The 25,090-nt window shown below is 55.6% G+C and overlaps 1 protein-coding gene across 1 annotated transcript in view; it reads right to left on the bottom strand.

The window, feature by feature from the left end:
- LOC144600172 (vascular endothelial growth factor receptor 3-like) overlaps positions 1-24,865 on the bottom strand; it is a 41,774-nt gene extending 16,909 nt beyond the window's left edge. Inside the window, exons 1-15 of the mRNA XM_078411652.1 lie at positions 24,819-24,865; positions 23,634-23,802; positions 22,677-22,813; positions 20,557-20,737; positions 19,041-19,158; positions 18,188-18,345; positions 14,922-15,087; positions 12,435-12,576; positions 10,433-10,541; positions 8,882-9,241; positions 8,101-8,247; positions 7,518-7,649; positions 5,356-5,477; positions 1,675-1,810; positions 1,470-1,574 (exon numbers count right to left, since the gene is read on the bottom strand). Of these exons, the coding sequence (XP_078267778.1) occupies positions 1,470-1,574; positions 1,675-1,810; positions 5,356-5,477; positions 7,518-7,649; positions 8,101-8,247; positions 8,882-9,241; positions 10,433-10,541; positions 12,435-12,576; positions 14,922-15,087; positions 18,188-18,345; positions 19,041-19,158; positions 20,557-20,737; positions 22,677-22,813; positions 23,634-23,802; positions 24,819-24,821 (2,185 nt within the window). The 5' untranslated portion in view covers positions 24,822-24,865. The remainder of the gene's footprint in view (positions 1-1,469; positions 1,575-1,674; positions 1,811-5,355; positions 5,478-7,517; positions 7,650-8,100; positions 8,248-8,881; positions 9,242-10,432; positions 10,542-12,434; positions 12,577-14,921; positions 15,088-18,187; positions 18,346-19,040; positions 19,159-20,556; positions 20,738-22,676; positions 22,814-23,633; positions 23,803-24,818) is intronic.
- Between the last annotated feature and the right edge of the window lie 225 nt (positions 24,866-25,090).

Raw genomic sequence — 25,090 nt, 5'->3', positions numbered from 1 at the left:
GTACCTGGGTGTTTATTATTATTATTAACAAACCTTTACATCTTTGGAGTGTGGGAGCAAAGCGGAACAGAGAGTTATGGAGTCATAGAGTCATGCAACATAGAAACAGGCCCTACAGCCAAACTTGCCCATGCTGACCAACATGTCCCATCTACACTAGTCCTACCTGCCCATGTTTGGCACATATCCCTCTAAACCTATCCTATCCATATACCTGTCTAAATGTTTCTTAAACAATATGATGGTATCTGCCTCAACTACATCCTCTGGCAGCTCAGTTCCTGTTATATTTTATCCCCCTAACCTTAAACCTATGTCCTCTGTGTCTCGATTCCCCTACTCTGGCCAAGAGAATTTGTGCGTCTACCCGATCTATTCCTCGAACTCGGAGAAAGTCCACACGGTCACAGGGAGAAAGTACAAACTCCGTGCAGACAGCACCAATAGTCAGGATCGAACCCAGGTCTCTGGCTCTGTGAGGCAACAGCACTATCGCTGTGCCACTGTGCCGGCCCAATGTTTTCAGCAGTGTTACAGTGCTCCTGATCCTTGAAAGCACCGTCATCAAAATGCACAGGTAACAGATAACCATGCGGCAGCACAGTGGAGCAGCGGTAGAGTTGCTGTCTTACAGCGCCACAGACCCAGGTTCGATTCTGACTTAGGGTGCTGTCTGTACAGGATTTGTACATTCTCCCCATGACCACGTGGGTTTTCTCCGGGTGCTTTGGATTCTTCCCACACTCCAAAGACGTGCGGATTTGTAATGGGCTTCTGTAAATTGTAAATTGTCCCTAGTGTGTAGGTATAGGTGTGCAGGGGTGATCGCTGGTCAGCGTGGACTCAAATTGAGTTTAGTATATTGTCAGGTGTACCGAGCGAGGTACAGTGAAAAGCTTTTGTTGCGTGCTATCCAAGCAACTGAAAGACAATACATGATTACAATCGAGCCGTCCACAGTGTACACATACATGATAAAGGGAATATCGTGAATAATGTTAAGTGCAAGACAAAGCCAGTAAAGTCAGATCAAAGATGAGTCTTCAATGAGGTATATGGGAGGTGAGGACCACTCTCTAGTTGGTGATAGGATGGTTAATTTGCCTGATAACAGCTGGGAAGAAACTGAGCCTGAATCTGGAGGTGTGAGTTTTCACATTTCTACTTGTTTCTGCACTGTATCTCTAAACTTAACTAAATTAAACGAAACTAAATGAAATAAACGTCTGACAGACACAAAAGATAGTCCCTTCTTCAGGTCTTAACCTGAAACATCACCTATTCCTTTTCTCCACAGTTGCTGCCAGACCTGCTGAGTTACTCTAGCTTTTTGTGTCTGTCTTTGGTTTAAACCAGCATCTGCAGTTCGTCCCTAAACTAGACGTCCGCCCCCTTCCACCATGATGTTGGCGCATGAATCGTGAATTCTGGCCCAGCAATGAGGCTTGGGTCACTGGTCACACACTCACCTTTCAACATCTTCACTGCTACAGTCCTGCAGCTGCTGCCCTTGTCGATCCCGAATGCCGAGGCTTCCACCACCTTCCCGAAGGCTCCATGACCCAGGATCTTCCCTGAGGAGAACACACAGCATCCGGGGGGAATGAGCCTCTGAACAGTCGGCTGGGAAAATGGTGCCATCAACGAGAGGGATGGGATGGGATGGGAACTCACCCAGTCGCAGCCTGTCCCGGGGAAACTCCCACTTGGTGGAATCGTAGGGCAGGTATTCACTCTGCTCGTCCAAAGGGATCTCATCTGGGTCCACGATTATGGACAGGTATCCGGTTTTGATATCAGCTGGGCTGGTCTGGAACAGAGAGCATTGTTGGATTCGGGTGTTAATCTGCACAAGCGGGTTTGATGGTTCAGTTTAAATTGGAAACACAGAGCGGAAACAGGACCTTTGGACCACCGAGTCCGCGCTGACCAGTGATCACGCATTACACAAACATTATCCTACACACTGGGGACAATAGACAATAGACAATAGGTGCAGGAGGAGGCCATTTGGCCCTTCGAGCCAGTACCACCATTCAATGTGATCATGGCTGATCATTCTCAATCAGTTCCCCGTTCCTGCCTTCTCCCCATACCCCCTGACTCCGCTATCCTTGAAAGACTTGAAAGACTCCGCAACAAAACAGGTCTCACAATTCACTCTCAAGCCTACAAAGACCACCTGCAGCACTACAAAGATGCCCTCTCCCGTGCCCACTTCACCTACTACTCTCAAATAATTCACTCTGGCTCCGGAAACCCAAAAACACTCTTCTCTACAATAAACAAACTCCTCAGCCCCCTGGACACCATCTCCCAATCATTCACAGTTGACAAATGCACCACTTTCCTTTCATTCTTCCAAAGCAAAATAGACAGCATCTACAGCACCTTAACCACCAACGCACCTGCTCCCCCTCAAACCACCTGCCCCCCCCCCCCTTATCCTGTCAACCCCTGCCTCAGTTCTCCCCAGTCTCCACCACCGACCTCTCTGACCTCTTCACAGGAAGAAAAACTGCCACCTGCTCTCTGGACCCCATCCCCTCCAGCTTTGTCAAGGCCTGCCTTCCTGCTCTCTCCCCACTTATCACTGCAACAATAAACTCCTCCCTGTCCACTGGCATCGTCCCGCCATCCCTCAAAATCGCTGCTGTCACCCCCATTCTGAAAAAACCTGGTCTCAACCCTGACACCCCAAACAACTTCAGACCAATCTCCAACCTACCCTTTCTGTCCAAAGTTTTGGAACGTGCTGTAGCTTCCCAACTCAAATACCACCTCTCTACCAATAACCTGTATGAAACTTTCCAATCCGGATTCCGCTCCAACCACTGTACTGAAACTGCGCTCCTCAAAATCACAAACGACCTTTTCCTCTCCTCCAACGCTGGCAACCTCAACATCCTCATCCTACTTGACCTCAGCGCCGCCTTTGACACCATAAATCACTCCATTCTCCTCACCCGACTTGAAACCTCCTTTAACATCACCGGCACAGCCCTATCCTGGTTCAAATCTTACCTCTCTGACAGGCACCAGTTCATCTCCATTAACAACTGTAAATCCCCCACCACTCCCCTCCCCCAAGGTGTCCCCCAAGGCTCAGTCCTTGGCCCCCTCCTCTTCATCCTCTACCTGTTCCCCCTTGGTCAATTAATTTGCCGTCATGGTCTCAACTTCCACTGCTTCGCCGATGATATCCAGCTCCTCATCTCCACCAAGTCAATCTCCACCACCACACACTCTACACTGACAAACTGCATCACTGAAATAAAATCTTGGCTTCAATCAAATTTCCTCAAACTCAACTGCAACAAATCTGAAATCATCATCATTGGTCCAAAAACGCTCACCAAATCCACCCAAAACTTCATCCTCAATATTGATGGTCTCCCAGTATCCACCTCCCCTCACATCCGGAATCTTGGAATCACCTTCGACAAACACATCAAACACATCACAAAGACAGCCTTCTTCCACCTCAAAAACATTGCCCGTCTCCGTCCATTCCTCTCCTCCACAGCTGCAGAAACCCTCATCCACGCCTTCATCACCTCCCGTCTGGACTACTGCAACAGCCTCCTCTATGGTTCACCCTCAAAAATCATCAGTAAACTTCAATACATTCAAAACTCCGCTGCCCGTCTACTCACCCACACCCCGATCCGTGACCATATCAGCCCGGCCTTTACAAACTCCACTGGCTCCCCATCCCCCAGAGAATCCAGTACAAAATCCTCCTCATGACCTACAAAGCCCTCCATAACCTGGCCCCATCCTACCTGACTGACCTCCTTCACAAACACACTCCCACCTGCACCCTCCGCTCTGCTGCTGCCAATCTCCTATCGCCCCCCATCCGGACTAAACTCAGATCCTGGGGGGACAGGGCTTTCTCCATCGCTGCTCCCACCCTATGGAACTCACTACCCCAAACTGTCAGAGACTCCTCCTCACTCACCACATTCAAAACATTACTGAAGTCTCACCTGTTCAGTACTGCCTTCAACCACTGAAGGTCACCTCACCCTCTGTCTCCTTTCTCTGTTCGTTTACTTATTTATCTATTTATTCACTTCCCTATGTTCTTTAAATCCCTGTAAAGTGTCTTTGAGTGTATGAAAAGCGCTATATAAATGTAATGCATTATTATTATTATTATTATCCTTAAGAGCTCTATCTAGTTCTCTCTTGAATGCATTCAGAGACTTGACCTCCACTGCCTTCTGAGGCTGAGAATTCCACAGATTTACAACTCTGACTGAAAATGTTTTTCCTCATCTCCGTTCTAAATGGCCTACCCCTTATTCTTAAACTGTGGCCCCTTGTTCTGGACTCCCCCAACATTGGGAACACGTTTCCTGCCTCTAACGTGTACAAACCACTTAATAATCTTATATGTTTCGATAAGATCCCCTCTCATCCTTCTAAATTCCAGTGTATACAAGCCTAGTCGCTCCAGTCTTTCAACACTAGGGACAATTTTCAATTTTACTGAAGCCAATTAGACTACAATCCTGCACATCTTTGGAATGTGGGAGGAAACCAGAGCACCCAGAGAGGACCCACGCAGGCCAGGCACAAACTCCATACAGACAGCACCCTTAGTCAGGATCGAACCCGGGTCTCTGGCGTTGCAAGCGCTGTAAGGCAGCAACTCTACTGCTGCACCATTGTGCCGTTCCTTCTGGGAGTATCTCTTCATAAGTCATAGGAGCACAATTAGACCATTCGGTCTATTGAGTCTACCATTCAATCATGGCTGATCTATCTTTCCCTCTCAACCTCATTCTCCTGCCTTCTCCCCGTAACCCCGACACTCTTACTAATCAAGAAACTATCAATCTCCGCTTTAAAAATACCCCATGACCTGGCCTCCACAGCCATCTGTGGCAATGAATCCCACAGATTCACCACGCTCTGCCTAAAGAAATTCCTCCTCATCTCCTTTCTAAAGGTATGTCCTTTCATTCTGAGGCTGTGCCCTCTGGTCCTAGACTCTCCCACTAGTGGAAACATCCTCTCCACATCTACTCTATCCAGGCCTTTCATTATTCGGTAAGTTTCAATGAGGGTCCCCCCCCCCTCCCCCCTTCATTCTTCTAAACTCTAGCGAGTACAGGCTCGTACGTTAACCCAATCACCCAGGGATCAAGGGCTTCACAACTGTGCCCCTGCCCACTTTAAACCGAAGATCTCATTGGATCACTCGCAAACAGAGGTTTCACTGTGGTATCTCGGTACAAGTGACATTAATAAACCAATACCAGTGCTAAAGGTTAGCAGTCTGGAGAAGTGAACTTTCATTTAAATTGGATCAAATTGAGGAAAGGAGGTTTCTGAGACACTTACCCCCAGGAATCTCACTCGCTTGACGTTACAGAAGATGAGGATGAGGAGAATCCAGAAGAAGATGGCGATCACACCCGTCCCCACCAGGATCACCACTTCGATGTTCGATTTGTCGTCACCTCCTGGTGAAAGTAGGCAGGGTGAGGAATGGGCAGCAAATGCCACGGTGCCCACTAGATCACTCAGTCAGCAGGACTGGGAACCCACCCAAAGCCTTGTCTGTTGGCAGGACTGGTAACCCGCCCAAAGGCTCGGTAGACGGCATACCCGGGAGGGAACGGGAGACATCAGACACGAGGAGCAAAGTCCGGTGCCAGGGTGCACTGGGGTAAAGCCTCCAGCACCTTCAAGGTCGGCAGCAGGAGGCGCCCCGGGGACACCAAATGGCCAGGAGAGGAGAGGGACGTCGTTTCGAAGGAACTGCTCCAGTATATCGAGCGCGCGGGCCGACTGGACTTTGGGCTTTTAAATGGCGCCAAAAATGGTGGCGCCTGCATAGGTAATTTAAGCAAAAAGAACTTCACTGTGCAGTTGCATATGTGGCAAATAAAGCACCTCTGAACCATTCAAGGGCATGAGCAAGGCTGGTAGGTGTGGGAACCAGGGGGCTGCCCGAGGCTCCCCGGGGACAAAGGAACGGACCAGGAGTGAGATGTCAGTTCACTGGTCGACCCGAACGTCCAAAGAAGGCAATGACTGGGGCTCGCCTGGATCGGACACCACTCATAACAAGTTGGGTAAGCAATGGACCTTGAAAATGCCGCCATAACCTGGCGCCTCTTACATGCAGGATCAGTGGACTATTTCTGTACACTTGCTAGTCGGGGATATGCTTAGGTACGGCAACACTCTACTGGACTGTACGTAAGAAAATAATTTCACTATTCATTTGCACGTGGCAATAAAACACCATTGAACCATTGACCATTGAACCATTGACCAAAGTATTGGCCAACGATGGAGCGGGGAGAGGAGGGTTGTTGGGATCTATACACTTTCCTGATTTATTGATTGAAATGCACAGCACAGAAACGAGTCCTTTGGCCCACCGAGTCCACACCAACCATCGATCACCCTTTCTCACTAGTTCTATGTTTTCCCACTTTCTCATCCGCTCCCTACACATAAGGGGCAATTTTCAGAGGCCGATTAACCTTCAACCTTGCACGGCTTTGGGATGCGGGAGGAAACCAAATCACCCAGTGGAAACCCATGCGGTCACAGGGAGAACGTGCAAACTCCATGCATAGACAGCACCCGAGGTCAGGATCGAACCCAGGTCACTGGCGCTGTGAGGCAGCAACATTACTGGGTCCTTGCTGGGTGGGACTGAGCTTTGCCACTGGAGCGTAGGAAGAGACTGCAGGTGCTGGTTTACACCGAAGATAGACACAAATGCTGGAGTAACTCAAGTCAGTATCTCTGGAGGACCTCTAGTTTCCCTCTCCCCGACTCTCGGTCTGAAGAAGGGTGTTGACCTGAAACGTCACCTATTCCTTTTCTCCAGAGATGCTGCCTGACCCGCTGAGTTACTCCAGCATTTTGTGTGTATCTTTGCTACTGATGTGCTTCACCAAAAACCCCCTCCGCTACCCCCTCCGACTGAGTGTGATGGAATTAAGATGTAATGCTGAGGTTCTATAAAGCGCTGGTCAGGCCGGACTTGGAGTACTGTGAACAAATGAGGAGGGATGTGCTGGCTCTGGAGATGGTCCAGAGGAGGTTTACAAGAATGATTCCAGGAATGAGTGGGTGAGCATATGATGAGTGTTTGACAGCACTGGGCCTGTACTCACTGGAGTTTAGAAGGGTGAGGGGGGACCTCATTGAAACTTACAGAATAATGAAAGGCATAGATAGAGTGGATGTGGAGAGGATGTTTCCACTGGTGGGAGAGTCTAGGACCAGAGGTCATAGCCTCAGAATTAAAGGGCGCTCTTTTAGAAAGGAGGTGAGGAGGGCTGTGGAGCCTATCAGTGGATATTTTTAAGGCAGAGATAGACAAATTCTTGATTAGAACGGATGTCAAAGGTTATGGGGAGAAGGCAGGAATATGGGATTAGGAGGCGGAGTTCGGCCAGGATTGAATGGCAGAGCAGACACGATGGGCCGAATGGCCTAATTCTACTCCTATATCTTGTGAATACGGTGCTAAGACGTACCTTCCACAGAGACGACAGCGCTGGAGTTGATGCAGCCTTTGGAGTTGCATGCAATGCAGCGGTACACCCCCGCATCCTCGATCTGCACGCGCTGCACCGTCAGAGTCTGATTCTGCTCGCTGAAGACCACCCCTGCAGGCAAACATACGCCAGTTAGGTGGTGATCAGGAGAGACGGTGACGGGGAGAGTGGGTGATGGGGGAGAGTGGGTGATGGGGGAGAGTGGGTGATGGGGGAGAGTGGGTGATGGGGAGAGTGGGTGATGGGGGAGAGTGGGTGATGGGGGAGAGTGGGTGATGGGGGAGAGTGGGTGATGGGGGAGAGTGGGTGATGGGGGAGAGTGGGTGATGGGGGAGAGTGGGTGATGGGGAGAGTGGGTGATGGGGGAGAGTGGGTGATGGGGAGAGTGGGTGATGGGGGAGAGTGGGTGATGGGGGAGAGTGGGTGATGGGGGAGAGTGGGTGATGGGGGAGAGTGGGTGACGGGGAGAGTGGGTGATGGGGAGAGTGGGTGATGGGGAGAGTGGGTGATGGGGAGAGTGGGTGATGGGGGAGAGTGGGTGATGCGGAGAGAGAGGAGCTACCTGAGATCTGGTGGAGTCTCTTGTCATCCTTGAACCAAGCGACGGAGGGGAGTGGAGAACCACTGACCCGGCACCTCATCTTCACAGAGTCGCTGACATTGATGGAGAGGTCGGTGAGATTGTCCAGCAGTCCTGGCCTCTCCTGAGCTGTGGGAAGATCGGGATTTATTCTTACTTAGTCCATCTGCCAGGACTCTCCGACATTAGGCTCCCTCCCCCCTCCGTGTTGGAAACCGTCAAGGTGCTCAGCCCTACGTGATCTCCCGAGTCCCAAATCGGTTACCAAACGTTGTAGCTCCCCTTCCCATTCCCACACTGACCTTAATGTCCTGGGTGTCCTGCATTGCCACACTCAAACTGGGGGAGTAGCACCAGTTTGCTTGGGCAGCTTAGGACCCAGTGGTATGAGTACTAATTCCAATAACCCTTGCATTCCCTCTGTTGCCCCCCCCCTCCCCCCACCTCCCTCGCCACTCAATCATGGATGATCTATCTTTCTCTCTCAAGCTCTTTCTCCTGCCTTCTCCCCATAAACCCTGACCCTTACTAATCAAGAATCTGTCAATAAGAGCGGGAACAGGCTATCCGACTCACAGAGTCCACGCCGAGCAGCAATCCAGCACTATCCTACACACTGGGAACAGTTTATAATTACCCAATCTCTGCCTTGAAAATACCCAATGACTTGGCCGCCAAGCCGTGTACAACAATGACTTCCCCACATTCACCACCGTCTGGCCACAGGTGTTCCTCCTCATCTCCTTTCCACAGGTGCGCTCACCTCTCACCAGCAGGTATTTGCGGTGACAGTGCTTCTCGCCGGTCTTGCGGTTCTGGACCTCACACACGTAGTCACCCTCGTCGCTGGGGGCAATGCTGTTGATGTGCAGCTCCAAGGCCAGTCCCCGGGCGCTTGGGTCGGTGGTCACCTGCGCGTGCAGCCGGCGTGCGTAGCGGTGCATGTTCCTGCACTCCAGCACGGGCGGGTCTCCCAGCTCACCCTCCAGTGAGCTGGGCAGCAGGCGGTACCACTGCACGTTCTCGTAGGTGTAATTGTCCGCACTGCACCGCAACTGCACCCTCTGCCCCTCCACCGGAGCCTCCGACGGCTGCAGCTCGATGCCAAAGCCCTCTGGGATACCTGGAGGCATGGACACATGGAGGTCACGCACACATGGACACGCAGTGGTCACGGGCACGTGGAGGTCACGCACACATGGACACGCAGAGGTCACGGGCACGTGGAGGTCACGCACACATGGACACGCAGAGGTCACGGGCACGTGGAGGTCATGGGGAGGCACAGACACACAGAGGTCACGCTCACGCGGAGGTCATGACACGCGGAGGTCATGGGATGGCACAGACACACGGAGGTCACGCACACATGGACACGCAGAGGTCACGGGCAGGTGGAGGTCATGGGGAGGCACAGACACACAGAGGTTATGCACACGCGGAGGTCATGGACACACGGAGGTCATGGACACGCAGAGGTCATGGGGTGACACAGACACACGGAGGTCACGGACCGGCGGAGGTCACAGACCGGCGGAGGTCACAGACACGCGGAGGTCAGGGACACGCGGAGGTCATGGACACGTGGAGGTCATTGGGAGGCACAGACACAGAGGTCATGGACATGCGGAGGTCACGGACACGTGGAGGTCATGGGATGGCACAGACACACAGAGGTCATGGACATGTGGAGGTGGCACGTACACACGCACGTACACACATGTCACGGACACAGAGATCACGGGGTGGCACACACAGAGGTCACGCACATGCAGAGGTAATGTACAGAGGGAGACAGGGGCACGGAGAGGTCACGGGTGGCATGGACACCGGGGGTAATGGACACGGGATCATGGGATGTCATGGACACATGTGGTCATGGGGCAGCACAGGGTGTTACGGCATGGGAAGTCATGGATATGGGGCGGTCACGGGCGGCATGAACATGTGACGCCACATACACGGGATGGCACGGACACGGGAGGTCACGGACAGGGGTCACACAGTCTCACAGTCTGACCTGCAGCCTCACACATACACATGTGCAGAGACTGACACATACACATGTGCACATACACACTGCCACACAAACATACAGTCTGACACTAAGTCTCTTTCACACTCACACAGACACACATGCTCACATTCACATATACACGCTGTCACACACACACACACATTCACAAAGACACACACAGACAAACACACACACACACACACACACACACACACACACGAACACACAGACACACACACACACACACACACACCGCTCTGGGGCTACCTAGCCTCCCAAGGAAATTGTGACACTCACTGGTCACATAGAAGTAGATGACTCGATCGTCCTGGCCGACCTTGTTGAACGCAGAACACTTGTACATGACGGAGATGTTGGCAGAGAGGATGACCAGCTTGCTGACTGTCTGTCAAGAGAGGAAAGAGTGACTAAAGCAGAGAGGGAGGGAGAGAGAGAGAGGGGGAGAGAGAGAGTGGGGGGAGAGGGAGAGTGGGGGGAGATGAGAGGAGAGAGAGGGTGGAGAGAGAGGGGAGGAAGAGGGAAGGAAGAGGGGGGAGGGGGGGAAGAGGGGGGAAAGAGGGGGGAAAAGAGGAGGGAAAAGAGGAGGGAAAAGAGGGGGGAGGAGGAGGGGGTCGGGAGGGGGGGGGGAGAGAGGGGGAAGAGAGAGGGGTGAAGAGAGAGGGGTGAAGAGAGGGGTGAAGAGAGAGGGTGGAAGAGAGGGGGAAGAGAGAGGGGGAGAAGAGAAGGGGAAGAGAGAGGGGAAGAGAGAGGGGGAGAAGAGAGGGGGAGAGAGAGGGGAGAGAGAGAGTGGGGGGAGAGAGAGTGGGGGGAGAGAGAGAGGGTGGAGAGAGGGTGGAGAGAGAGGGGAGGGAGGGAAGGAAGAGGGGGAGGGGAGAAGAGGGGGGAAAAGAGGAGGGAAAAGAGGGGGGGGGAGGGGGAAAAGGGGGGAGGAGGAGGGGGGAGGGAGGGGTGAAGAGAGAGGGGTGAAGAGAGAGTGGAAGAGAGAGGGGGAAGAGAGGGGGAAGAGAGGGGGAAGAGAGAGGGGAAGAGAGAGGGGGAAGAGAGAGGGGAAGAGAGAGGAGGAAGAGAGAGAGGAAGAGAGAGGAGGAAGAGAGAGGAGAAGAGAGAGGGGGAGAGAGAGGAGGAAGAGAGGAGGGGGAAGAGAGGGGGAAGAGAGAGGGGGGAAGGGCAGGCAAGAAGGGAAGGGCAGGGGAGATAGCGGGAGAGGGAGGAGAGGAGGGGGAGAGAGGGGGGAGAGGGAGGGAGAGGGAGAGAGTGGGAGAGGGGGGGAGGAGGAAGAGGGGGGAGAGAGGAGGGAGGGTGGGGAAGGGGAGGGAGGTGGAGATAGGTGGAAGAGAGGTGGAAGAGAGGGGGAAAGGGGAGGTAGAGCGAGTGGAAGAAGGGGGAAGAAGGGGAGAAGAGGGGGGGACAAGGTGCAGAAATAGGGGAAAGAGGGGGGTGAAGAGAGGGAAGAGAGTGGGGAAGAGGGGGAAGGTGAGGGAAGAGAGGGGGGTGGAGAAAGAGGGGGCCAGAGCCCCAGTCCTTGAGGATTTGCAAGATAATGTTTCCCTGTCCTACCACATTGTAGGTGCTACACAAATGTAAGTCTGAAGAGGGGTCCTGATCCAGAATGTCACCTATCCATGTTCTCCAGAGATGCTGTCTGATCCGCTGAGTTCTCAAAATGTGTAAGACGGAAATGCAGATGCTGGTTTATAGATAGACACAAAGTTGAGGGTAGCACATTGGCGCAAAGGTGGAGTTGCTGCCTCACAGCGCCAGAGACCTGGTTCGATCCTGACTACAGCTGCTGTCTGTGCGAAGTTTGTACGTTCTCCCTGTGACTGCATGGGTTTTCTCCGGGTGCTCCGATTTCATCCCACACTCCAAAGACGTGCAGGTTTGTAGGTTAATCGGCTTCGGTCAAATTGTAAATTGTCTCTAGTGTCCAGGACGGTGTTAGTGTACGGGGTGATCACTGCTCAGCATGGACATGGTGGGCTGAAGGGCCTGTTTCCGCGCTGTATCTCGAAAGCCTACAGATCACTCTTCAGCCTCCAACCACGCTAAAATGCTGGAATATTCCTCTGCCCTAGTTATTCCAGAAGTCTTTCTGCTGGAGGAACTCAGTGGGTCAGGCAGCAACTGTGGAGAATGTGGATGGGTGACTTTTTGGGTCCTTGTGCAGGAGAAGGAGGGGAGGGGAAGTGGAAGTGATTGGCGCAGAGAGGGGGGGGGGGAAGGGAGGGGAGGGGAGGGGAGGGGAGGGAGGGAGGGAGGGAGGGAGGGAGGGGCCTACCTTGTTCCTTCCCTCCAGCATCTCGGTGCTGGTCTCAATGCTCTCGATGTTGTTGACCATTCTCCCAGCCGAGATGTTTCTCCAGTCCTGGCAGTCATGGGTTCGATCCCGGGCTTGGCGTGGCACTGTGTCCTGCCGACCCCTACACCAGGAGAACAAGGAAGACAAGGAGATGATTGTTGGGTCTGGAGTCGGGGAAAGGAAGGGCTGGGAAGGGGTCAGAACACTGGGAGACCAGGATCAATCTACAGCTCCACCAACAATATTCCCCAACGGGTGGTCCGGCACCTCCTTTAATCCGGACAAAATTACGTGAGCGCACTTGAAATTCCCCCCAATAACCCCCCCCCGAAAATGTGGTGCCCAGCCCGGGTGAGGGTGCAGTACTGAGGGAGGGGCGGGTACTGGGGGAGGGGTGGTACTGAGGGAGGGGCAGTACTGGGGGGGTGGTATTGAGGGGGGGGTGGTACTGAGGGAGGGGTGGTACTGGGGGGGTGGGGGTGGTACTGAGGGAGGGTAGTACTGGGGGAGGGGTGGTACTGAGGGAGGGGCAGAACTGAGGGAAGGGGTGCAGTCCTGGGGAGGGGTGGTACTGAGGGAGGGGCGGTACTGGGGGAGGGGTGGTACTGAGGGAGGGGGGGTACTGGGGGAGGGGTGGTACTGAGGGAGGGGTGGTACTGAGGGAGGGGGGTACTGAGGGAGGGGATGTACTGAGGGGGGGAGGTGGTAGGGGAGGTGGAACTGAGGGAGGGGGGTACTGTGGGGGGGGTGGTACTGAGGGAGGGGTGGTACTGGGGGAGGGGGTACTGAGGGGGGGTGGTACTGAGGGAGGGGTGGTACTGAGGGAGGGGTGGTACTGAGGGAGGGGTGGTACTGAGGGAGGGGTGGTACTGGAGGGGTGGTACTGAGGGAGGGGTGGTACTGAGGGGGGGTGCAGTACTGGGGGAGGGGGGTACTGAGGGGGGGTGGTACTGAGGGACGGGTAGTCCTGAGGGACGGGTGGTACTGAGGGGGTGGTACTGAGGGAGGGGTGGTACTGAGGGAGGGGTGGTACTGGAGGGGTGGTACTGAGGGAGGGGGGGTGGTACTGGGGGGGTGGTACAGGGGGGGGTGGTACTGTGAGTAACTGACAGGGTGCAAAGGCAGTTTCACACCGGGAAGGAAGCAGCATGACCACAAAGGGCTGCGCAACCTTTTGTAAGCTTCCATGCTTCGATGAAACAAAAACTAAGGGCGGCACAGTGGCGCAGCGGGTAGAGCTGCTGCCCCACAGTGCCAGAGCCCCGGTTCGACCCTGACTCTGGGTGCACGCTGTCTGGAGTTTGCACTTTCACCTTGTGACCGCGTGGGTTTTCTCCAGGTGCTCCGGTTAGCCGTCACACTCCAAAGATGTGCAAGTTTGTGGGTTAATTGGCTTCTGTAAATTGTCCCTAGTGTGGAGGATGGTGCCAGTGGTTGGGGTGATCACTGATTGGCGTGGACTCGGTGGGCCGAAGGGCCTGTTTCCGCGATGTCCCTCTAAACTAAACCGAGATGCTTTGGGTTGAGTGATTAAATTCACTGGTTATAAAATTCCCCCGTGTGTTGCCAGTGAGGGAAGGCCGCGAGATCTTGCCGACTCTGCAGATTGGTGCGGGCGGGGGGACAGGAGCCGTTCGTGGTTCGTGGTTCGCGGTTCGCTCTGTTGTGTCTACAGCGTCTGACAGCACAGGACGTGGCTGAGACAGATTCAGTGCGGTGAAGACCGACCGAGCCTTGCCCAGAGGGACTCGAGGTGACACTCTGAGGCAGACACAGAAAAACAGGAAGGTGCCGGAAAGGACAGATCACTCCAGCATCCTCCTGCATGAAACAAACAGCAAGATATTGGCCGGATGCAGGGTGTGAAGGATTCATCGCCCTGTCTGTTTCCTGCAAATGTTGGTGTTTGACCGGTTATTTGGAGGTGCGGATTGTGCAGTGCTTACTCTTCCAAAAAAAACCCAGTGACACCTTCATTAACGACTACAAAACATACGGCCCAAAATAGACGGTGGCCTCGACTCCGTGTTTCTGGTGTTTGTTGTGAGTTTTGTACAACGTCAGACTTTAACACCTTCACTGGTTTCATGGCACTTGATTGGTTTTGTTCAATGGTTGACCCAAATGTCGAGACCAACAGGAGGGGGCGGTACTGAGCAGAGACTGGGCCGCAAGGTGGGGGCTTGGTTTGGTTTGGTTTATGTGGGGGGGGGGGGGCAGGCTGGTCAGCGAAGGGAGGAGAGAAGGAGGGGGAGTGAGGAGGGGGAGGGAGGGGGAGTGAGGAGGGGGAGGGAGGGGGGAGAGAGGGAGGGAGGGGGGAGAGGGGAGAGAGGGAGGGGGGAGAGAGGGAGGGTGGGAGAGAGGGAGGGTGGGAGAGAGGGAGGGTGGGAGGAGCAAGGGGGGGGGGAAGGAGGAGCGAGGAGGGATGGGGGGGGGGAGGTGGTGTTCAGGGTCCGAGATACTCACGGACTGCGGTGGGACTCGAGGCCACAGGGTCCCCATGGTCTCCACTGCCACAACACCCGCGGGGGGGTGGGAACTCCGTAGACGGTGCAGGTCAGGGTCTGGCGACTTCCCCTGGGGTAGATGCTGGTGGGAGACGCCACCTCCTTCTCGTGGATCTGAGGTGGCACTGAAGGGGCAGAGAGAAGCAGAGAGGTGGAGTGTTGGAGTGGATCGAGCGAGGCTCAGGGCTGCAGGATCACCAGCCCTCCACGTCCACCCTAGCCCAACAACCCCGCCCGGCCCACACCAGCACAACCCCGCCCGGCCCACACCAGCACAACCCCGCCCAGCCCACACCAGCACAACCCCGCCCGGCCCACACCAGCACAACCCCGCCCGGCCCACACCAGCACAACCCCGCCCAGCCCACACCAGCACAACCCCGCCCGGCCCACACCAGCACAACCCCGCCCGGCCCACACCAGCACAACCCCGCCCAGCCCACACCAGCACGGCCCACACCAGCACAACCCCGCCCAGCCCACACCAGCACAACCCCGCCCAGCCCACACCAGCACGGCCCACACCAGCACAACCCCGCCCAGCCCACACCAGCACAACCCCGCCCGGCCCACACCAGCACAACCCCGCCCAGCCCACACCAGCACAACCCCGCCCGGCCCACACCAGCACAACCCCGCCCAGCCCACACCAGCACAACCCCGCCCAGCCCACACCAGCACAACCCCACCCGGCCCACACCAGCACAACCCCGCCCAGCCCACACCAGCACAACCCCGCCCAGCCCACACCAGCACAGCCCACACCAGCACAACCCCGCCCGGCCCACACCAGCACGGCCCCGCCCCGCCCAGCCCACACCAGCACAACCCCGCCCAGCCCACACCAGCACAACCCCGCCCGGCCCACACCAGCACAACCCCGCCCAGCCCACACCAGCACAACCCCGCCCGGCCCACACCAGCACAACCCCGCCCGGCCCACACCAGCACAACCCCGCCCAGCCCACACCAGCACAACCCCGCCCGGCCCACACCAGCACAACCCCGCCCAGCCCACACCAGCACGGCCCACACCAGCACAACCCCGCCCAGCCCACACCAGCACAACCCCGCCCAGCCCACACCAGCACAACCCCGCCCAGCCCACACCAGCACGGCCCACACCAGCACAACCCCGCCCAGCCCACACCAGCACAACCCCGCCCGGCCCACACCAGCACAACCCCGCCCAGCCCACACCAGCACGACCCCTAGCCCAACAACCCCGCCCGGCCCACACCTGCACAACCCCGCCCGGCCCACACCAGCACGGCCCCGCCCGGCCCACACCAGCACGGCCCCGCCCGGCCCACACCAGCATGGCCCCGCCCGGCCCACACTAGCACGGCCCCGCCCGGCCCACACCAGCACGGCCCCGCCCGGCCCACACCAGCACAACCCCGCCCGGCCCACACCAGCACGGCCCCGCCCAGCCCACACCAGCACGGCCCCGCCCCGCCCGGCCCACACTAGCACAACCCCGCCCAGCCCACACCAGCACAACCCCGCCCGGCCCACACCAGCACAACCCCGCCCGGCCCACACCAGCACAACCCCGCCCAGCCCACACCAGCACAACCCCGCCCGGCCCACACCAGCACAACCCCGACCAGCCCACACCAGCACAACCCCGCCCGGCCCACACCAACCAGCACGGGGCAGTGGCCACACCGGGTCCACCCTAGCCCAACAACCCCGCCCGGCCCACACCTGCACAACCCCGCCCGGCCCACACCAGCACAACCCCGCCCGGCCCACACCAGCGCAACCCCGCCCGGCCCACACCAGCACAACCCCGCCCAGCCCACACCAGCACAACCCTGCCCGGCCCACACCAGCACAACCCCGCCCGGCCCACACCAGCACAACCCCGCCCAGCCCACACCAGCACAACCCTGCCCGGCCCACACCAGCACAACCCCGCCCGGCCCACACCAGCGCAACCCCGCCCGGCCCACACCAGCACAACCCCGCCCGGCCCACACCAGCACAACCCCGCCCAGCCCACACCAGCACAACCCTGCCCGGCCCACACCAGCACGGCCCCGCCCGGCCCACACCAGCACGGCCCACACCAGCACAACCCCGCCCGGCCCACACCAGCACAACCCCGCCCGGCCCACACCAGCACAACCCCGCCCGGCCCACACCAGCACAACCCCGCCCGGCCCACACCAGCACAACCCCGCCCGGCCCACACCAGCACAACCCCGCCCGGCCCACACCAGCACAACCCCGCCCGGCCCACACCAGCACAACCCCGCCCGGCCCACACCAGCACGGGGCAGTGGCCACACCGGAGGTCAACTGCGGCCACGCTGGATCACCGACACACCTGGGGTCAACTCCACACCTGAGATCCCCTCCACGCCTGGGGTCACCTCCACGCCTGAGGTCACCTCCACGCCTGAGGTCACCTCCACGCCTGGGGTCACCTCCACGCCTGAGGTCACCTCCACGCCTGGGGTCCCCTCCACGCCTGGGGTCACCTCCACGCCTGGGGTCACCTCCACACCCAAGGTCTCCTTTCTCCAGGTGAGATCACCTCTGCCGCAGGAGAGGTTTTTTTGTTGTTGTTTGTTCATTTCTTTTAAATTATTATTATTATTAGTAACCAAAGTAAACTTTATTCAGAATAAAGAATATATACAATGCAAGAACAGTGCAAAAATTCTACGGACATTCCCAGTGGCCACACATTCATTCATTAGTGTTGTATGTGGTGGTGTTCACAGAAGTATTATTACACCCGGCACCCTCGCCATTCATGTGGACGCCTGGGGTGATATCCTTTCCCTTGTTTGTGGACTCTGCCCCTCAGTGTCCAGCAGCGGAAGGACCCGACACTGTGGTCTCTCCCACAGAGGCATAGAAGGATGTGGTTGACTTGAAACAAGTGCAGAGGAGGTTTACAAGGATGTTGCTACCACTCGAGGGTTTGAGCTGCCGGGAGAGGTTGAGCAGGCTAGGACTTTATTCCTTGGAGCGTGGGAGGCTGAGGGGTGAACTTTAAAGGTGTATAAAATTATGAGGGGAATAGATAGAGTGAACCCACAGAAATGCACAGAGGGGAATCAAGAACCTGAGGACATCAGTTTAAAAGACACTTTGACAGGTAAATGGTTAGCACAGGTTCAGAGGGATATGGGATTAGTGGCATGGGTGGGATGGGCCGGCATGGGTGGGATGGGCCGAAGGACCTGTGTCCGTGCTGTGATGACTCACCCTGGACGACGAGCCGTATCCGCAGCTCCTCCTGCAGGTGGTCCCGGGGGTTGCGGGCCAGCAGGGTGTAGACCCCAGCGTCCTGCTCCGTCACCTCAACGATATCCAAGCTCGGCTTCCCCAGCCCCCCACTCCGCAATGGCTGCCCGTCCTTCAACCTGCACCGGCACACCATCAGTGGGGAGTGAGGGGCACGGGGGGAGGGGCACAGGGGGAGGGGCACAGGGGGAGGGGGAGTGAGGGGCACAGGGGGAGGGGGAGTGAGGGGTACAGGGGGCGGGGCACAGGGGGATGGGCACAGGGGGAGGGGCACAGGGGGAGGGGCACGGGGGGGGAGGGGGAGGGGCACGGGGGAGGGGCACGGGGGAGGGGCACAGGGGGAGGGGGTGAGGGGAGGTGGAGAGGCATGAGGGGGAAGGGGCACAGGGCTTGAGTGGGGGAGGGGGGGAAGAGGGAGGGGCGTGAGGGCATGAGTGGGGTGATGGGAGGTCAGAGGGCGTGGGGAGGGAGAGGGTGGAGGGATGAGAAGGGAGTGAGTTGTGGGCCGGGGAAGAGGGGAGAGTGGGAGAGGTGCGGCAGAGGGAGGAGACATGGAAGGTAGGAGATTGGTGGGGGAAGAGGAGAGGGAGGATGAGCGGGAGGGTGTTGTGGGCTGGGAGAACAAAGTGGCAGCGGGGGAGGGGGAGGAGGGGAGGGGGAGGAGAGGAGGAGAGGGGGAGAAGGGGCGAGGGGGAGGAGAAGGAGGGGAGAGAGGAGAGAGGAGAGGTAGGGGGAGAGGGAGAGGAAGAGGAAGAGGAAGAGGAAGAGGAGAAGAGAGGAGAGGGAGGGGGAGCACGGCGATGGGTAGACTCACCACTGGAAGACTGCTGGAGGGTAGGCTTGAACACCTGCCCTCAGCACCAGGCCCCTCTGGCCCAGCCTGGCCTGCACCACTGGACCACTGCTGTACTCGAGCACGATGAAGGGCCTCTCTGTGAGCAACAGGACAGAGCAGGTCAGAGCCGTCAGCACCCAAACTGGGCACTAGTACATCGAACAGTACAGCACAGGAAAGCAGCCATTCCTGCTTTGTTGTATTTGAGTACCACATCCAGTCTGTCTTGAAGACCTGAAACGTCACCCATTCCTTCTCTCCAGAGATGCTGCCTGTCCCGCTGAGTTACTCCAGCATTTTGTGTCCATCATCAGTCTGTCTAATCTCTTCTTATTTGTAGAACACCGTGCAGTACAGCACAGGAAGAGGCCCTTTGGCCCACAATGTCCATGCCAACACGATGACAAGTTAAACTAATCTTTCCACCAGCACATAATCCATATCCCTCCATGCTCTGCATATTTGTCCATCTTTAGTGTACTTTGGTGTAGTGTAGTGTATTTAGTTTGGTGTGATTTACTTTACATTAGTTTATTTATTGTCATGTGTAACAAGGTATAGTGAAAGGCTTTTTTGTTGCGTGATCCATCACGGGTACTGAGCCCCCCACCATCTAAGGGATCTATAGGAAGCGCTGCCTCATGAAGGCAGCCAGCATCATCAAAGACCCACACCACCATAGCCACGCTCTCACATCGCTGCGACCATCCAGGAAGAAGGTACAGGAGCCTGAAAACCCTGACATTCAGGTTCATGAGCAGCTTCCTCCCAGCAACCATCATGCCCTTGAATAATGCTCCTGTGTCTTTGGTTGCACGACGGACTTTGGTTTTTGCAATAGTCTGCATACCGAGTTTAGTTTATTATTGTCACGTGTACCGAGGTACAGTGAAAAGCTTTTTGCTGTATGCTATCCAGTCAGCAGAAATACCATACATGATGACAATCAAGCTGTCCACAGTGTAGAGATACAGTACAAAGGGAATAATGTTTAGTGCAAGATAAAGTCCGATTAAAGATAGTTGAGGGTCTCAAATGAGCTAGATGGGAGGTCAAGACCACTCTCTAGTTGGTTTAGTTTATTGTCACGTGTACCGAGGTACAGTGCAAAGATTTTGTTGTGAGCTAATCAGTCAGTGGGAAGAGTATGCATGATTACAATCAAGCCCGTCCACAGTGTACAGATACTTGATAAAGGAAATAACGTTTAGTGGAAGATAAAGTCCAGTAAAGTTGGATTAAAGATAGTCCTAAGGAGGTAGATGGTATACATTCTGCACTATTACTGTTGTTTATCATGGGTTTTACAGAGGACTGTGTTTACATATCTGTTGTGCTGCTGCAAGTAAGAATTTCAAGGTTCCGTTTCGGGACATGTGACAACAAAACACTCTTGGCTCCTCTCTTGACTGTATACTCCCGCCGGTCTACATTGACAATGCTGGTCCCCCTCCCTCTCCTCCCCCACTCCCAGTGGGCCGCTTGATGGTCTTACCGTGCACCACTACCTCTCTGGTGCGCTCCTCCACACCAAAGCTGTTGTCCGCCTTGCAGGTGTAGGTGCCTCGGTCGGCCATGGACACGTTGTAGAGGGTCAGGCTGCTGCTCAACTCCACGCCGGTCTCCATCTCCCGTTTGTGGTCCCTTTTCACCACCGACGGGTCACCTGGGACAATCTGAAACAGGGGAGACCTCATTAAAGTGTCCAAATTGCCCACCGACACTCCCCCCCCCCCCCCCCATCACCCACTCTCCCCTCGCACTGAATCCCCTCCCACACACACTCCCCCCCACTGAATCCCCTCCCACACATACTACCCCACCCACCCTCTCTCCCCACCCACTGAATCCCCACCCACCCTCTCTTCCCCCCACCCTCTCTCCCTACCCACTGAATCCCCTCCCACACACACTACCCCACCCACCCTCTCTCCCCTCCCACTGAATCCCCTCCCACACACACTACCCCACCCACCCTCTCTCCCCTCCCACTGAATCCCCTCCCACACACACTACCCCGCCCACCCTCTCTCCCCACCCACTGAATCCCCTCCCACACACACTACCCCACCCACCCTCTCTCCCCTCCCACTGAATCCCCTCCCACTCTCCCCTCCCACTGAATCCCCTCCCATACACACTCCCCCCCCACTCACTCTCCCCTCCCACTGAATCCCCTCCCAGAGGTTGATTAGACTGGGATTTTTTTCTTTGGGGTGTAGGAGGGTGAGGGGTGACCTTATTGAGGTGTGCAAGATCATGAGGGGCACGGATAAAGTGAACACTCACAGTCTTTTCCCCAAGGGTAGAAGATTGTAAAACTAGAGGGCACAGTCTTAAGCTGAGAAGGGGGAGATTTAAGAAGAACCTCAGAGGCAACTTTTTCACTGAGGGTAGTCCCTATCTGGAACGAGCTGCCAGTGGAGGTAGTTAAGGCAGGTACAGGTACATCATTTAAAAGATTTTTGAACAGGTACAGGGATAGGAAAGGGTTTAGAGGGATATTGGCCAAACGCAGGCATGTGGGACTAGTGTAGATGGGACATGTTGGTCGGTATGTATACAATTATGATTTTTAAAAGATATTCTGACAGAGCAATGGATAGGATATGTTTAAAGGGATATGGGCCAAATGCAGGCAAATGGGACTAGGAGAGAATGCCGTTGGTCGGCATAGGCAAGGTGGGCCGAAGGGCCTGTCTCCGTGCTATACAGATCTGAGACTCTCCCCACCCACTGACTCCCGCCATAAGAGCAATAGATTTGCAGCCATTGGGGGCTTACAGTGAAGGGAACACCATCGCAAATCACAAGGTCCCGCCCTTTTCATGGTAAACCTGTGACAAGTTGCTGCATTTATAACTGCACCGATGCATTAGCGGGCATTAGCGCCCTGTGACTGGTGTTGGATAACCAGGACGTGGTCAGTGACATGTGGGGAGGAACTGCAGATGCCGGTTTATACCGAAGATAGACGCAAAGTGCTGAAGTAACTCAGTGTCTCTGGAGACAAGGAATAGGTGACGCTTTGGGTCAGAACGCTTCTTCAGACTGTAGAAGTCTCCAGCAGGGCCGTCTTAACTCATGGGCCTGATGGGCACTTGCCCGGGGGCCCACAAGCATAGGGGCCCCATGCTGATCTGTGTATGATAAGTGACTTGCAATAAATAAATACTACTTTAAAAATGTAGGTTCAATAAGTGCTTTTTTCGCAACATTTTCGGTCACTAAGTGCTTCCCACAGCGATCTGTAAGTGCTTTTCGCAACAATGTAGCACCCTAAGTCCATCGCTAAGTGCTTTTCGGTAAGTGCTTTTCGCCGGCACGACAGGGGGGGGCTGGTAGGGAAAGGGGGGTGGGGGAGAGTAACGGTAGGGGCCCCAGTACACTGCTTTGCCCGGGGGCCCATAATGCTGTAAAAACGGCCCTGGTCTCCAGGGAGGTTTTCTCCAGAGATGCTGCCTGAGCTGCCGAGTTACTCCAGCATTTGTCTATCTTCACGTGGTCAGTCAGGGGCAGAATCTGTGGCTTGTGGGGAATGGTGCTGATGTTCAGTGTTTCGGGGGGGAGGGGGGCGTGGGGCGTGGGTCACACGCGCCTGGCTCACTGCCTTACCCCACCCCGAGGCATTGCCCAGTCAAACTTCACGGCCACGTTGAACTCTGCCTCCACAGTGCAGTTGAGGACCAGCCTTTCCCCAACGAGCCGCTGTGGCCGATCCACAGTCAGGGTGATGTTGTAGATCTGCCGTCCTTGGGAGGGAGGAAGAAGAAGGGGAGGTGGGGGAGAGACATTAGACTTTAGAGACACAGCACGGAAATAGACAACAGACACTAGCAGCAGGAGGAGGCCATTCGGCCCTTCGAGCCTGTACGCACCGCCATTCAATGTGATCGTGGCTGATCATTCACAATCAGTACCCCGTTCCTGCCTCCCCCCATACCCCCTGACTCCACTGTCATTAAGAGCTCTATGTAGCTCTCTCTTGAAAGCATCCAGAGAATTGGCCTCCACTGCCTTCTGAGGCAGAGAATTCCACAGATTTACAACTCTCTGACTGAAAAGGTTTTTCCTCATCTCCGTTCTAAATGACCTACCCCTTATTCTTAAACTGTGGCCCCCTGGTTCTGGACTCCCCCAGAACCAGGGGCCACAGTTTAAGAATATGGAAACAGGCTCTTCGGCTCACCGAGTCCGCATCGACCAACGATCACCACGTATACCAGCACTACCCTACACACGAGAGACAGTTTACAATTTACAGAAGCTAATTAACCTACACATCTGCACGTCCTTGGAGTGTGGGCGGAACCTGGAGTATCTGGAGATAACCCACGCGGTGACAGGGGGAATGTACACACTCCGTACGGACAGCAACCCGGGCCTCTGGTGCTGAGACAGTGCCCATACCCGCTGTGCTCCTGTGCCGTTCCATTGCAATGGAGGATATGATGTACCTGGCATTCATGGTGGCAGGTGAAAGCTCTCTATCACAAGCCATTGGCAGGCTCCCAGACCGTGGGAGAGGGTCAGGAGGAGAGGATAAAGAGCTCACGGTACTTTGAAGCTTACCGAAGGCGTGGATGAAGTAAGGTGCAGTTGAGAAGACTCTGGCACCAACAATAGACTCACAGGTCACGTACAGCATGTTCTCAAGCCACTGCCTGGGAACAGTCATCCCCTTCCTGTTGTCCCAGAAGACATTGACTCCATCGGGACTGATGACAGTTCTGAATATTCCCTACAAGTGGGCAGAAGGAGAACGAATTAGCGGGTCAGGAGACACAAGGAACTGCGATGCTTGGGTCTGGAGCAGAACATGGCGGCGCAGCAGGTAGTGTTGCTGCCTCACTGCGCCAGAGACCCGGGTTCAATTCTGACTATGGGTGCTGTCTGTGCGGAGTTTGCACGTACTCCTTGTGACCGCGTGGGTTTTATCGAAGTGCTCTGTTTTCCTACCACACTGACGAGTGGGTTTGTAGCTTCATTTTCCCGCTGTAAATGGTCCCAAGTGTGTCGGGAGTGGATGCGAAAGTGGGATAACGTAGAACGAGTGGGAACGGGTGATTGATGGTCAGCGCGGACTCGGTGGGCCAAGTTTCCGTGCTGTACTGTGTCTCCAAAGTCTAAAGCAAAGCCTAAAGTCTAAACCTGTGGTGATCACCACAATATACGTAGAAGGTAAGGCGAGTAGGAAAGAACTGCAGATGATGGTTTAAATTGAAGGCAGACACACAATGATGGAGTAACTCAGCGGGACAGGCAGCATCTCTGGAGAGAAGGAATGGGTGACGTCTTCAGTCTGAAGAAGGGTCTCGACCCGAAACGTCACCCGTTCCTTCTCTCCGGAGATGCTGCCTGACCCGCTGAGTTACTCCTGCATTTTGTGTCTACCACGGTAAGGAGAGTCCTGATTCTTCAGATCCAGGAATACTGTCTGGGGCGTTTGGTGGGATCTCCCGTTGGTTTAGTTTAGTTTACATTGGAGGTGTGGTGTGGAAACAGGCCTTTTGGCCCACCAAGTATGCGCCAACCAACTGAGGACAATTTACAGTAGGCAATTAAACCGACAAACCTACACTTCTTTGGTGTGTGGGCACATGGAGAAAATCCACGCAGTCACAGGGAGAACTTGCAAACTACGTGCAGACAGCACCCGTAGTCAGGATCGAACCCGGGTCTCTGGCGCTGTTAGGCAGCGGCGCTACCCGCTGCACCACCGTGCTGTCCCGTGGTGACAGGTTAGCGATGCCCTACCATTCGCAGAGTGACGTTGAGGGACGGGATGGTCACCAAGCACGGCACCGTGACCAACGAGCTGTTGAGAATTAGAAACTGAGGCATCTGGGTGCCGTTGGGCAACGTGTTGAGGAAAGGGGTCTGGAGATCTGAAATGAACACAAATACTTTAATGCAGCATCATCCTCTCCCCCCCCAGCCAGAGGCCCGACATCCCACGTACTCTGCACTCTGTACCTTCCCTGTCGCCCAAACGATTGTGCTTGAGTTTGGCTTGATTGTAATTATGT

Source organism: Rhinoraja longicauda, chromosome 14 (genome assembly GCF_053455715.1).
Source record: "Rhinoraja longicauda isolate Sanriku21f chromosome 14, sRhiLon1.1, whole genome shotgun sequence".
In the NCBI taxonomy this organism is placed as follows: Eukaryota; Metazoa; Chordata; class Chondrichthyes; order Rajiformes; family Arhynchobatidae; genus Rhinoraja; species Rhinoraja longicauda.
This window is presented reverse-complemented; position numbering and strand designations above follow the sequence as displayed.